Source organism: Mastigoproctus giganteus, chromosome 2 (genome assembly GCF_048544385.1).
Source record: "Mastigoproctus giganteus isolate SK-2022 chromosome 2, ASM4854438v1, whole genome shotgun sequence".
NCBI lineage: Eukaryota > Metazoa > Arthropoda > Arachnida > Uropygi > Thelyphonidae > Mastigoproctus > Mastigoproctus giganteus.
The window spans coordinates 146,154,378-146,168,519 of record NC_143576.1 but is presented as its reverse complement, the minus strand read 5'-3'; the positions used below and the strand labels follow the sequence as shown (position 1 = coordinate 146,168,519).

The 14,142-nt window shown below is 34.5% G+C and overlaps 1 protein-coding gene across 1 annotated transcript in view; it reads right to left on the bottom strand.

Moving 5' to 3' along the window:
• LOC150089643 (solute carrier family 75 member 1-like) overlaps positions 1 to 13,393 on the bottom strand; it is a 170,217-nt gene extending 156,824 nt beyond the window's left edge. The window contains exons 1-2 of the mRNA XM_090368709.1: positions 13,246 to 13,393; positions 5,029 to 5,119 (exon numbers count right to left, since the gene is read on the bottom strand). Of these exons, the coding sequence (XP_090224835.1) occupies positions 5,029 to 5,119; positions 13,246 to 13,389 (235 nt within the window). The 5' untranslated portion in view covers positions 13,390 to 13,393. The remainder of the gene's footprint in view (positions 1 to 5,028; positions 5,120 to 13,245) is intronic.
• Between the last annotated feature and the right edge of the window lie 749 nt (positions 13,394 to 14,142).

The following is a 14,142-nucleotide window of genomic DNA, read 5'->3' as shown; positions in this document are numbered from 1 at the left end:
AATAGTCAACCCATCTATGGTCCAATCTGATCCATACCTTTCCTTCTAGAGCTTACATAAGTAAAGAACTCTTTGCTGTTTTTCTTTGCATCCTTTGCCAAAGATTTCTCATAATCTGTCTTTGCCTGCCTAACCTCCTTTGTGACTTGATTATAGACTAGTTGATATCTGTCATAGGCTTCTGTGTCACCTGATAATTTATATGCATCCCATACATTTTTTTTTCTCTGCCATGAGCCTCATTAATTCATCTGACATCCATTTAGGCACTTTAACAGTATTTCTTAGTTGGAATAAAAAGCCTAGTATCCTCCAAAATTAAGTCCCTGAAGGCTTCCCATTTAGAATTCAATGTTGGTAACATCATCAGTTGATCCCACTGTACAGAATTTAAAAACTGTCTGAGACCCCTGTAGTTACTTTTACAAAAGCAAATGCACTTTCCTTTAGCCTTGATGGTAGTTACATCTTTAAATAATTCCCACATCGGTACACTGTGCTCACTGTCACCCAGTGATTCCTTTATCTGCAAATTCTTAATGCATGAATAATCACTGCTGATAATCAGATCAAGAGTATTACTCCCTCTGGTTGCCTCTCGAACATACTGCTGTAGAAAACAGTCATCCAATAAATCCCCAAATTCTTGCTATTGTAGGAGTGACCAACCCACAAGTTCCAGTCAATATCTGGAAAGTTAAAATCCCCCATTATAAGACATTCTGATTTACTAGCCCACTTTATTTCTCTGCACAATTGCTCATTATACTCATCAGATTCATTAGGCCTATAACACCTACTCTCATTTTTCCTTTACCAGTGCTTATGTCACACCAAAAAGACTCAACATTGCATTGTCCACCATCAATTGGATACACTTCCTTAGATTTTATGTGTTTCTTAACTAACAGCATAACCCCTCCTCCCTTCCTGTCTATACTTCCTGTATATATTGTACTCCCCAAATTCTAATTTGGGGAGTAACAATGAATTTAGTTTCACAAAAGGGTTCTGCAGCCAAAATAAGTTTGAAAAAGAAGAATAATAAAATTATTATTCCTCTTTATTAAACAATAGTGGGACTACATTTGAAACACTACAATCAGGTCTGGAAGGCCTTGCTGAAAAAAGGACATGACACCTCTAAAGAAGATCTAGAAAAGGCTCACTAGATTTGTTGGGAAGCATCTTAGAAAATATGGCTCTGCTAAGTCTGAAGACTGACCTGATTAAGGTGTTTAATGTGCTTAAAGAAATTATCAGAATGAATAAAGGAGGAATATTCATGCTGTTAGGTGAAACTAACTAGAACAAGGGGGCACAAATATAAAATTTTGGGAAGTAACAGAAGATTATATCTATGAGGTTCACCTTCAGACAACACAGTCTTAATCACTGGAGTAAGTTACTTCCCAATGAAGCCAAGGTAGACAGCATGACAAAGTTCAAGGTGGTTTTTTTTTTTTTTTGCAATGGGTAAACCATCATTGATTTTTTTTTTTATGTCAATGCAGATTAAGTTCATTTCCATGAATTGTTTTGCTTGATTCATATTAACACTAAATTTTGATTATGGCAACAATTTTAAATGTAACTCTTGAAATGTTAATATATTTCATTTTATTTGCATACAACAGAGTCTATTATATTAACTCATAATTTAAACTCTTGCACACATTTTATCTATAATCAGAAATGTTATGATCAGTTCCAACAACGAAATCACCAGCTGTTTGGGCACTTGATTAATATATTCTCCTGATCATAGTATATAGTCCACTTGCAACTGTATCAAGATCTGTTTGAGATATATATAAAAAAAATTTTTAAAAACTGAAAACATTTGAAATTGGCACAGAAAATTGTATCAATTTCAGCTATAAATTACTTAAAATGCTTAAAACATGAGAAACCAGAATGTGTCAAAGACTTTTTGCCTTCATTGTATCTTTCTTCTTTCATTTCCACTTCTCTTTTAAAATCGCTTAAAATACAGTAGCTCAATACAGCATATCATAAATCAAGAGTGTTCTTTAATCCTAAACCAAGGGAACAAGCTCAGCCTTTTATTAAAAACAAGAGAATGCATCCATTCCTCTTGTAGCAATGGTGCAAACCTGTTGGATATATCAGTGGCATTCACTATGAAAAGGTTAAAAAATTCAGATTAAAATGGCTACAAGTGTAATGGAATACTGCATTTCGGATATAACTATAATAGGTTAGATTCACAGCTTGCTTTAAGTTCCAAAAAATTGCAACAATTCTATGATTAGAGCAGCTTTAAAGAACTGAAACCTACTTCCTGCTGCTTAGTTAAATCATAAAGTTGAAAATTACAAGGAAGACATTACAAAATTAAAAACCAAATAGCTAAAAACTCTAGGAAAAAAGTGCACCTTTTCCCAATGGTTTTTTTAATTTAGAACTTAAAATCATAGTACATCCTTAATAAGTGTTTGATAACCCAGAGTCCAAACATCAGACTTTTGTACCACTTTTGGACTGGAGTTTTCAGTCAGTTCAAGTTTGCATAGAGGGAAATCTGTGTTAAAAGAGCTTCTTCAGTTCCCATGATGTATATCATGCATGCAAATTGACAATTTAATATGATTTTGCCATATTTTATTTTAATATGCCATATTTTCAAAACACTTATTGATAGTTTAACATTAAGAATTTGAAGCTGTGAAGCCATCAAAACTATTCAATTGCCAAAGCCTCATAAGTGGGTACTTTTCAATCAGAATTCAACTTAATTAAAATTCTAGCAGAATCAACCATAAGTTGAGGCAAAAAAGAATGTGTATGCTGACTGAGTTCTGTAGAATAATAATTCATGTGAAGAGGACTTGGTGGCAGGAGGCACTGGAATAAACATATCAATTGCTCTTTACTGTACTAGCTATATATACAAGCATTACGGTTTGCAGATATTGTATAAAATAGAATATATTGTTGGTGTCCTGTATATCTAGGAGTAGCTTGATAGTAATTAATTACTACAATTAATTTATTAATTAATAATTACTGTATTAATAAATATTGTTAATAATTAATTTATTAATTATTAACTATATTTAATTACTATAATAAAACCACACTTCTTCCTTAACACTGAAAAATGTTGAGGTTTAAAAAATTAATAGTATCATTAGCTTCTAATTCCAAAATATATTTCAGTCTATTGTGCATTGAATTAAATTGTGAAAAAGGGATTACTAATAGTTTGCCGGTTTGATATTATAAAATACATTATCTGCATAACAAATAAATAACTTAGTGGTTGGTGGAAGAGGATTCAGAATGTGGTCCTATACTGATGCAAGATATATTTCTGAAAGGGGGAAGTAGGACTGGAAATTCCCAACCCCGTGGGAAGTTCATATGCTTGTTTGTATATGTCTGACCAAAACCTAAAATGTCTAGCTTACATAAACAACAAGCTTAATTTACGAATACAATCCACAGAAACAACTGTGTGCTACTTTATACGGTATTCTTCGTAAGTAGTTGCAGTAATTTTATCAGGGTGTAGTCCATATCAACATTAGTATATAAGAAACACTGCCAAATGATACCAAGATGCAATCTGAATCTGACAATAGTAGTACTAAAGTCCAATATTAGGACTCTAAGTTCTCAAACACTTCTTGAGGATTTTACTGTGATTAAGTTCTAAATGGCAAATCATTATAAGGTGTACTTTTCCAGGGGAATCTACGCTTTTTATTTATTTCATTTTTAATTTTGTAATTTCCTCCATATAATCCTAATCTTCATGCTTTAACTAGGCAGTCAAAAGGGGTAAATTTTGTTTCTTTAAAAGTTTTTGCTAATTATAGAATTGCTACAACTATAATGCAATATTGTATATACTACAATGTGATTCAAAATTTGCACATCTCAAAATGATTTGAAGTTGTGCAAATTTTGAAGCTTGTCAGCAATTAAAGTTTTATTATAGTAATTTCATAACTATATGTAATTTTTACAAAACCAAATTGGAGTCAATATTGTATACCTCCAAGTGCACAACAGTGAGTGTTAAGTTATTCTTACAAAAACTGATACACACAAGTTTGGGATGAAGTCATATGATGCATACTTTATCTGAATGTGTTTATAGTCAAGCAATACTTTTGTTCAAAATCATAGTACCCATCAAAGCCAAATTTCAAGAAATATATCCTATATAATTTTTTTATAATTACTTATTATCATCATAATTATTATAATTACTTGATTACATAATCTGATTGTAAAAGAATTAATAAATTAATTACTTACTAATATTTGGGTTGCAAGAATTTTGAATCACCTTGTACATACAGCAGAACACCAAACTTCCACATCAATAATTATTAGGAACATTCAGTGCAGGCATCAATGAAAGCAAAACACTAATGGTAGTTGTAAATGCATCCTGCTATCATATCCTTCATTACACTATAAGTTACTTTCCCCTACTTATTTTTAATGGTTTTGTATTTCTTTTGATGACAACTGACTGACAGCTGAAAGAGTCCATTTTCATTTCTTTGCATCAAACTGTCATAACCATGGCACAAAACAAACCATGCATACCATAAACACCCATAAGATAAATAAAATATTTAAATGACAATGCCACAACTTTGGGAACAGGTTTTTTTTTTTTTTTCCATTCATAAATTCTTGCCTAACAAAATAATTATATTATTTTACCAAGAGAACCATACTAAATTTCATAAATGCATTACCAAAATCAAACTTCTTGGCATTCATACATGAAGAAATATCAATGTTATAAGTTTTAGTCAAGAATGCCTTAAATTAGTTGTCTTCATATACACTTATATATGCTGTACTTTATATATACTTAGTTGTCTTTAGATATCATCTTGATTCAATGTTCAATAATCTGCAGGTAAAATAGTATATTAAGTACAAGTTAAAATTACCATAAACTCCCTATCAGTGATTTTGTTTAGGAAATCACTTTGTCAGCCTGATCTATGACTGTAAAAGAGAGCATAACTCACTTACCACCAAACAATACTTTATTAAATAATGTTGGTGCTCCAATTAATTCCTGGAAATAATGCACCTTACTTTCTAGCCATGAATAAAGACCTTCCTGAAATAGAAAGGTGTGTTATAAACATAATACATTCAAAATTTATTATAAAATAAGAAAAAAATTTAACTTTTCAAAGTTAATAACCATTATATTCCCCTTTTAATGATAAAAGACTTTAATATTCTACTCCTGAAATAACATTTTTAAAATTCAAGTACATGGTATAGGTCCCTACTTTAATGTATTGTATTTCCAAAAAAAAAAGATGTTTATAGAAAGATATATATTTGGTAGACACACCACAAAGATTATGCAGACAGGAATTGCAAAAAAACATTTTATATCTAAAAGTTGCTGCTAGGGGAATATGTGACAGCCATGGTGGAATAGGGATATACACAGACAGCTATAAAGGATAAAATATATATATATTTGATGTACTACAAGTTGATCTAACTCATGCAAGCTGAGGTAGATCTGATGTACTATAACATTCTGAGGTAAGTTTATAAATACTGTGTGTGTGTGTGTGTGTGTGTGTGTGTGTGTGTGTGTGTGTGTGTGTGTGTGTGTGTGTGTGTGTGTGTGTGTGCGCATTTTATATAAGGAATGCTAAACTTATAACATAGTATTAACTACTAACAATTACCAGCACGTATTCTCAAATATTGTTCAATAACATCAAATTTTCAAAAATATTTTAGTTAGTTAACTTAACTGGTAAATTCTATTCCTAGTAACTTTTTCTTTCTTCTATTATTAGGCATATTCACATATATATATAAAAATACCTACTGTCTTTACCATGTCCATCCATCTATCTGTCAGCATATAAAAACTCAACCTCCCAGAGGATGGATTTTTATGAAATTTTATATTTAGTTCTCAGAGAAAAATCTGTTAATTTCATTAAAATCAGACAAAAAAAAACCCTCCAATTTCTCTTTTTTTTTCCCCTTATGGTTGCATGGAAAAATAAGATAGTCATAAATTAAATTTAGGAATATCTTAAAGCCCACACAGGCTTCACACGTATCATTATGTAAGGCTCATGAATGGTGTCACTTGTGAAGATATATAAAAGTAGCCTGTACAAAATTGCAAAAATCAATAAAATAATGAAAGACAAAAATCAATGGCTGCATGGCATAACCAACAACATTTTGTCTGATACATAATGTAAATTAAAATAGGTCAGCAGAATGGATAAACTGTGCAAGAAGTGAATATGACGAAAGTCAGTACATAAATATAGAAACATCACAGAGAATGGGAGGAAGGAGGGGTTAATTTACATATGTAACTCAATTTACATTATATTTAAATATAAATTAAGAATATGCCAGTCGTATGGCAAGCCAAGTAAGTGATGAAGAGAAAAGTAAACCACTACTAACTACAGCAACAAAAGAAAAGGGGAGGTGATAATAAATCAAGATAAAAATTTTTGCAGAAGGAATGCACTCCTAAAATAATTTAGAAAAAAATGCTAATTAATCAAAATAATATACACTGACGAGCCAAAACATTATGACCTCCTACTTAATATGATGTTGGTCTTCCACATGCAGCCAAAACAGCTCGTACCCGGCAAGACATGGATGCTACAAGATTTCTAAATGTGTCTTGTGGTATCTGGTACCAACACGTAACCAGCAGATCCTTTAACTCCTGTAAAGTCCGTGGTTGAGATACCGCAGATCGGAGTTGTTGTTCCAACACAAACCACAGATGCTCGATGGAATTGATGTCTGCAGAATTTAGAGGCCAGGGCAATACCTGGAAGTCTTCCTCGTGTTCCATAAACCTGTCTCGAACAATCTGGGCGGTGGTGGCATGGTGCATTATCCTGCTGAAAGATGGCACCGCCAGAGGGGAAGACCGTTGCCATGAAAGGTGTACCTGGTCAGCAATGATGTTTAGGTAGGTGGTAGACGTCAGAGTGCCCAGCACATGGATGACTGGACCCAGGGTATCCCAGCAGAACATCACCCAAAGCATGACACTGCCACCACCAGCTTGTTTTTGTCCCACAGTGTATCCAGGCACCATCACTTTCCCAGGTAAACGATGCACACGTACCCAGCCATCCACATGGTGCACAGGAAACATGATTCATTGGACAAGATGACCTTCTTCCAATCACTCAACATCCGGTTTCAATGCTCGCATGTCCATTGTAGGCACTGTTGCCAGTGGACCATGGTTAGCATGGCCACTCGGAGCGGCCTGTGTCTATGCAGCCCCATTTTCATCAGGGTTCGAAGTACTGTGTGTCATGACACATTACTCCTGTCACCAGCATTCCAATTACAGGCGAGTTGCACCACAGCTGCCCTTCTGTTGCCACGTACCATCTGGAAGAGCTTTCACTCACCTTGAGCATCGACAAGCTGTGGTCGTCCACACCGTGGGTTCTCCTCTTTGGACTACTTTCAGTAGGTACTAACCACAGCTGACCGTGAGCATCCCACAAGTAGAGATTTATAATTACTATGTTTCAGTTTCTGCTCATAATTTATAATCATCCCATACATCTTTCTTCTCTGCCACTACAGTCTTCAGTTTTTTATAATCCATTTTGATTTACACCTTGAACAATACATTTGTTAGTATAAAAAGTTCAGTAGCTCTCAACAGCAGCTTCCATAAATATCTCCCATTTTGCATTTGTTAAAATTAACATTTGGTCCCACTGAAAAGAAGCTGTATGAGACCATTATAACCTTGTAAAAACAAAAACCTATCACCTTTCCCTTGACAGTATTTACTTTTTAAATAGATCCAACTTCAACATACTGTGATCAATGCTCGCCAGCAGCTCTTTATTTGAGGATTCTTAATATCTGACGGATCTTTACTGACAACCAGGTGGTGAATATTTCCTTCCCTAGTGACATCTCTAACATGCCGATGTGAAAAGCATGTCAATCCAGTAATTCCAGAAACAACAATATTTGGCCACTATATTGCACATTTTATATGTGGAAAATTAGATGCAGAACCATCATATCCATATTTACTTGCTTGTAGAGAAACAAATTTACAGTGGATCACTATGGGAAATATGTTATTGTGTATTGCAACAAAAATTATTCTAGGTGTGAGTTTGAAAGGGAAAACTTTAACATGTTGAATATAAAGAATTTGTGGTTCAATTAATTATAATAAACAAGTAAATGTAAAAACTGCAGTGCATATATTAGCATTTTGGTGCATATTTGACCTGTTTTTTAGTGCATATAAGCCAATGCGTACCAATGACAGTATGCTACTGCAAAAGGATCTAGAAAAGTTAGGCAGACGGGCTGAGAAATAGCAATTTAAGTTTAACATTGATAAATGCAAAGTAATGCATATGGATAACCCCAGAGTAACATTAACGTACCAACTGTGTAGTACTACACTCAGGGTAGTGGAAAATGAAAAAGAAAAAGACCTAAGGTAATTGTGCAGTCAGATACAAAGTTCTCTGAGTAATGCAAACAGGATGCCAGGACAGCTCATGGGGTCATGAGCTGTCTGAATGATATACAGGAATTTTTCCAGCAGGAATAAGGAGGTGATTATCCCATTGTATAAGGCAACGGTCAGGCCACACAATGAGTACTGCACACAGGCCTGGAGGCCTCATTTTAGGAAGCTGAGCTGCTCGAACAAGTACAGAGAAGGGCAACGAGATTGGTGAGCAGAACAATGGGGTGTTCTTACTAAGAAAGGCTTCAGCTCTGAAAATTGCAGCATCTGGAACCTACGCACCTGCGAGGTGATCTGATTGAGGTGTATAATGCTTCGAATGGATCAAGCAAGCTCAATGTTGATGGAATTCTTCCTCTTGCGCAGATGACACACATGAGGGGACATAAACTGAAACTGAGGAAGGACTGTTGCAGAATAGATGTGCAGACGTTTACCTTTAGCAAATGGGTTGTTGATTGTTGGAACAAACTTCCATCTGTTGTTGTGGAAGTTAATAGTTTGAATAAATTTAAGGAAGAACTAGACAAATCACTTGTGAGAGAGAGAGAGAGAGAGAGAGAGAGAGAGAGAGAGAGAGAGAGAGAGAGAGAGAGAGAGAGAGAGAGAGAGAGAGAGAGAGAGAGAGAGAGAGAGAATGAATAGGTGAAATGGTAGGTGTCATGTTCCTCCCCTTTTAGCTGACAGTATACAAGCTTGCCTTCTTGCATTGTTTGGTACTGCTAATGTTAAGTGTTACCACAATGTAACTAGCAGTTTCCATTATCCCTTAAGGTCTCCTCAATGATATTGGCAAAGATCACTGCACCTCTATGTTCAAATGTATTCCATTCCTAAAAAAAAGTTCTATCTACAAGTGCAGTCTGTGCTGATAATAATCCCTCCCCAAAGTCTTGCAGAGTCCTTCAAGTCTTGATGAGTTAATCCACAAAGCTTTCACAGCATAAATCCCTCCCCGTGTTGGCAAAATTACAGTCATATACACATTCTGACCTAACTGGCATTTTTAGTCAGCGTAGTCAATGAATCCACAATTCATGTGAAATTAATGTCATTAGTACCCATTGAGTAATAATGTTCTCTTTACTCCCCTTAAAAATTAACTAACTGTTGGTAACATCAATTTTAGCTCCAGGACTTCAACATGATCCAAATGAAGTTTCCGCTTCATCAGCAATATCACAAAGAGTGATGCACCTATTTTTATAACCTTTAATTCATGTTACTGTCCAATTTGCTTGTTGAGGATGAGTGTCCAGAGAATATCATAATTATATTTGTGGACTATGAAAACCACTGAAATGTTTGAATTCTGATTCACTATTACTTTGCCAAAATAAAGTTTATGTGACAGTTTAAGAGTTGGCAATTAATAGATTTCTCAATTACTTTAGAAAGGGTAGAAGTAAGTTTAATGGGACAATAATGGAAGGGATTGGTCACCCTTTTTAGGAACTGGCTTGATATGACCAAATTTCCAAGCAGAAGAGAAAATGCCAGAATTTGAAATGAAGAAAAGTGACAGAACAGGAGTAAACTCAGGAACACAGGTTTTGAGAGCTAGTGTAGAAATACTATCAAGACTCCGTGCTTGGTATCAATGCAGTTCAAAATTTTTCTGACATCCTTTTGACAGAAGACCATATGGAGCACTAAATAAAGTGTACTAGAAATGATAGCAGGTGGTTTACCAAGATTATCAATACACAAGTTAGAAGAAAAGTAGGATGCTAGCAGGTCAGCTTTACCTTTGACTGCAGTGGCAATAGAGCAGAGGTGGAAATAAGAGATGTTTTAGCAGAGGTGGAAATAAGAGATGAGCAAAAGTTGCAGCCAATAGCTTTCGTAAAAGACCAGAATGCTTTAATACAATTTAGATAAGAAGCAAGTTTTCTACTCTTAGCCTGTTTGAAATCCAGTTTGGACTGATCAATAACTACTTTATAATTGTTGTGAACTTTGGTGTAGGCAGAAAATGAACCTGGAGATCTGAATACAAGCCAATTGCAGTATGCAACATTCTCATCTTGAACAGCCTTAGCACATTTATTAAAACCAAGTTTTACAGAAAGGAAAAGATTTTAAGGTAGAGTGTGGAATAATTGATTTCATTCCTAGAAGAATAATTTCACTGACACGACATGACCAAATGTTGATTGACATCAGAAGATTTGAAATGGTAATCCATGGAAAAGAAATCTCACAGTCCATCCCACTTTGCATTCTTGTAATACCAAACAACACAAGGTTGAAGTTGAGAATGGCCAAAAAGAGAAAGGCTCCAATCACCACATTGTGATCTAAAGTACCTAAAGGACCACTCATCTCGACCATGTACTTAAAAAGGTTGTTTGTTCAATGTGCAAATGAACAAACTGTGTACTTAGTAATTTAGTAATTGTAAAAGTCTCAGCAGACTTCTCCAACTGACTTCTGTTTTCTAGTCCGTATGACTAGAAAACAGAAGTCAGTTGGAATTGTGAACATTAAAATCTCCAATGAAAATTACCTCACTGTTAGAATAGTCGGACTGGAGAAAGTCAAGTTTCAAAGAGAGGAAGTTAGAGTTCCATGTGATTAGTGAAGTTGGGAGAGCAACAGAGGCAACAGATGAATTGGACAGAATGAGGTAGAGAGATTTTAAGAGATCTTAGTAATTTTCCAAATTACTAAGTCTCTGACAGGAATGTCTGAATGGACAAATGCACAAGTATCACCTTTGAAGCGAAAGGAATCATACAGCAAATAATTAGGACAATGGAAATGAGCAGTGATTGAATCAACCAATAATTGGAATTCTGTCAGAAAAAGTATGTGGGGTTTGACAGACTGTAAAGCATAAATGGACATCATTGAGGTTGGAATTGAGACCATGTATATTTTCAAAATGAACGAGGAAGCGTTTGGGAAGTTTAGATCTGTTTGCAGATAGGTTTGTTCTATTAGTTTGACTATGCATGATGTGTTCAGTAGTAAGAAAAAGTGGGGAGAACATTGTATGAAGTAGTGAAATTTTTGGATATGGATCCAGCTCGTTGACATAATGTGGCCTCAAAAATGCCCCAATACACACACTACTCAGACTCCTTCCAGTCACTATCTGGCAGAGTAGAGGCAATGAGATTAAACACTAACTGATCTGGATGCTTCCTGGAGAGTTACCAATAGGTTCGGTTTGGTGGACTATCTAGTGGCCAGCCTCAACACTTTCAGAACTGTACCCTTGAAATGTAAGAAATATTGGATCTCGCCAGAATGCCCATCATAACCTCAAAAGACAATCATACTGCATGATGGAAGAGATAAAATCAATCAGTTTCTGAAAAACATAAATCACAGAGAGTAGTAGAGGTAACGTTACTTAATGATTTGCACTTCTGGTTTTCAAATAAACAGGATATAATTCAGAAGACTGCATTCTACTGCCCACCTGGCAGATGAATTTTATACTATGATAGAATACTTTTGTAAACAGTCTGGAAACTTTTTGATCACACCTTTGCATGACGGAATATATACATAGTTATTTTATGCTAAATTCAACTTTAGGCAGAAAATGCAAAAAAAAAAAAAAAAAAACTAGCAACTCTCACAAGTTGCACAAAATGAGCTAGAAAGGCAAGGCTGAATATACTAGACTGCAATAGCATGTTTTTCTCCAGACATTCCAAGTTTGTGGGGGATCTGGGTCAATGTGATTAGTGTTAGTGCAAGTCTACCCCCCCCCCCCCAGAACCTCATTTTTAGTGTCCCAGATTACCTAAATACATCTGGACCCCCCCCCCCCCCGACAAATAAAAAAAAAACTAGCCCGAAAGTTGGATAGTCTCTGTGCCTAAACAGATTGCCAGCTTCTTCCTCAAGTTGTAACACTGTGCTGCTTTAAATTTCTATATGGAGGAACTGATAAACATAATAACAAAGCAGCAGAAAAACTTGGGATTAAAGCATTGGGATGTACATGCCATTATTATATCAGGCTGATTAATTACTGTAATTTCCTACTACAGGACTATTTTTTTTTTTTTTATGTGAAAAAAAGGAAGTCAGTATCTTGAGAGCTTGTGTTCTTAAATGTTATTTTTGATATTGTGTGAATTGTTTCTCACTATCAATCTAATTCTGCTTGTGCTAAAACCAGAACATAAAAAAGTTATGGATTTTCAAATAGTTGATTAACAATGGAGCCTGCATGAAAACAACATTACAAAATTCTCAAAACTCGGTAGCACTATGAAAATATACTTAGGGCCATTAGGTCTTTGGTATATTTTCATCCTGACAATCCACAAAATATCACAGATTCTGCACTACCTTGTGGATTGTCAATTACACCATCACAGTGTCTTTTACAGGACATAACATCACTTACATATAAATAAAATATCAAGCAGAAAAAAACAGTACTAAATGTTTAAAAATTCACAATAAACTGCTTAAATTTCTATACTGCCAAAATTACTATTATTTCAAATCCTATTATTTAAAAAATTACTATTATTTCAATAGTAATTTCAAATTACTATTATATTTCAAATATAATATGCAAATCCAAAATTAAAATTTTTAATTTAAGTTTTGGATTAAAATTGATTGTTAAAATTGATTTTGTTAACTGATTATTATTAAAATTGATTACTGTTAATTGACTGCTGAAATTAAAAATTTAAGCACTTGATTAACTGCCATAAAACACACAAACTTACTTTATCTTCTGAACTATAATAGTCTAGTAATGAGGGAAGAAGTGGAAGTATCACTGTAAATCCCAGCAAGTCAATCACCAGTGAAATAAAGATAATATATACAGTTGATGGTATTCTAGATTTCATTTCACTGTGGAGAAGCATCTTAGTGTCTACTTCTGTCATTGCTGTGCTATTTCAAAATCGCAATAAAAAACACATCTGTTAGCTACTCAAATAAAATATGCTCATGAGTTAATGCATCATTAACTCTTTAATGATGAGCAACAATGCAACAAAAACAAACCAAATGTTAAATTAGGAATGTAGAGTGATTAGAGTTTAAGTTACATCATCATATCAGGCTTAAAGTATAATCAAGTACTGTACAAGTATTTAATGAATGAAATAATAAATATTTTGTTGATTAGACAGGATGAAGAAAATACAGAGGATGAAGAAAGGTCAGGGAATGACCTTTCTTCATCCTCTGTATTTGGTGGTCATGGGTTCGAACCCCGGTCTAATCAAGAAGCGTGTGTTTTGCACTGCTGCTCCTGTCCACCTGGCTATGGAGGCATCCTTCATAGTTGTAGTAATAGCCCTACACACATTAGGGTGGCTTTCACCAGATTCCATCATCTGAATATTGCACTAGGATTCAATGAACTTCTTTTACCAGATATGGTATTTCTTTATTCTATTAAATTAAAAACTTTATAACACGATTGGCATTAACTGCACACGGATATCACTATTATTTTTATTTAATTTATTAATAGCGCAATTAATAAAAAATGCCAGCGTAATAAATTTCCAACACATGTAAATAGCGCAAACAACAACCAACTGAATGGTTCACAGCATGGACCTTTACTACCCGCATCCACGAGTGGTTACTTTGAGGGCAGGAATCTT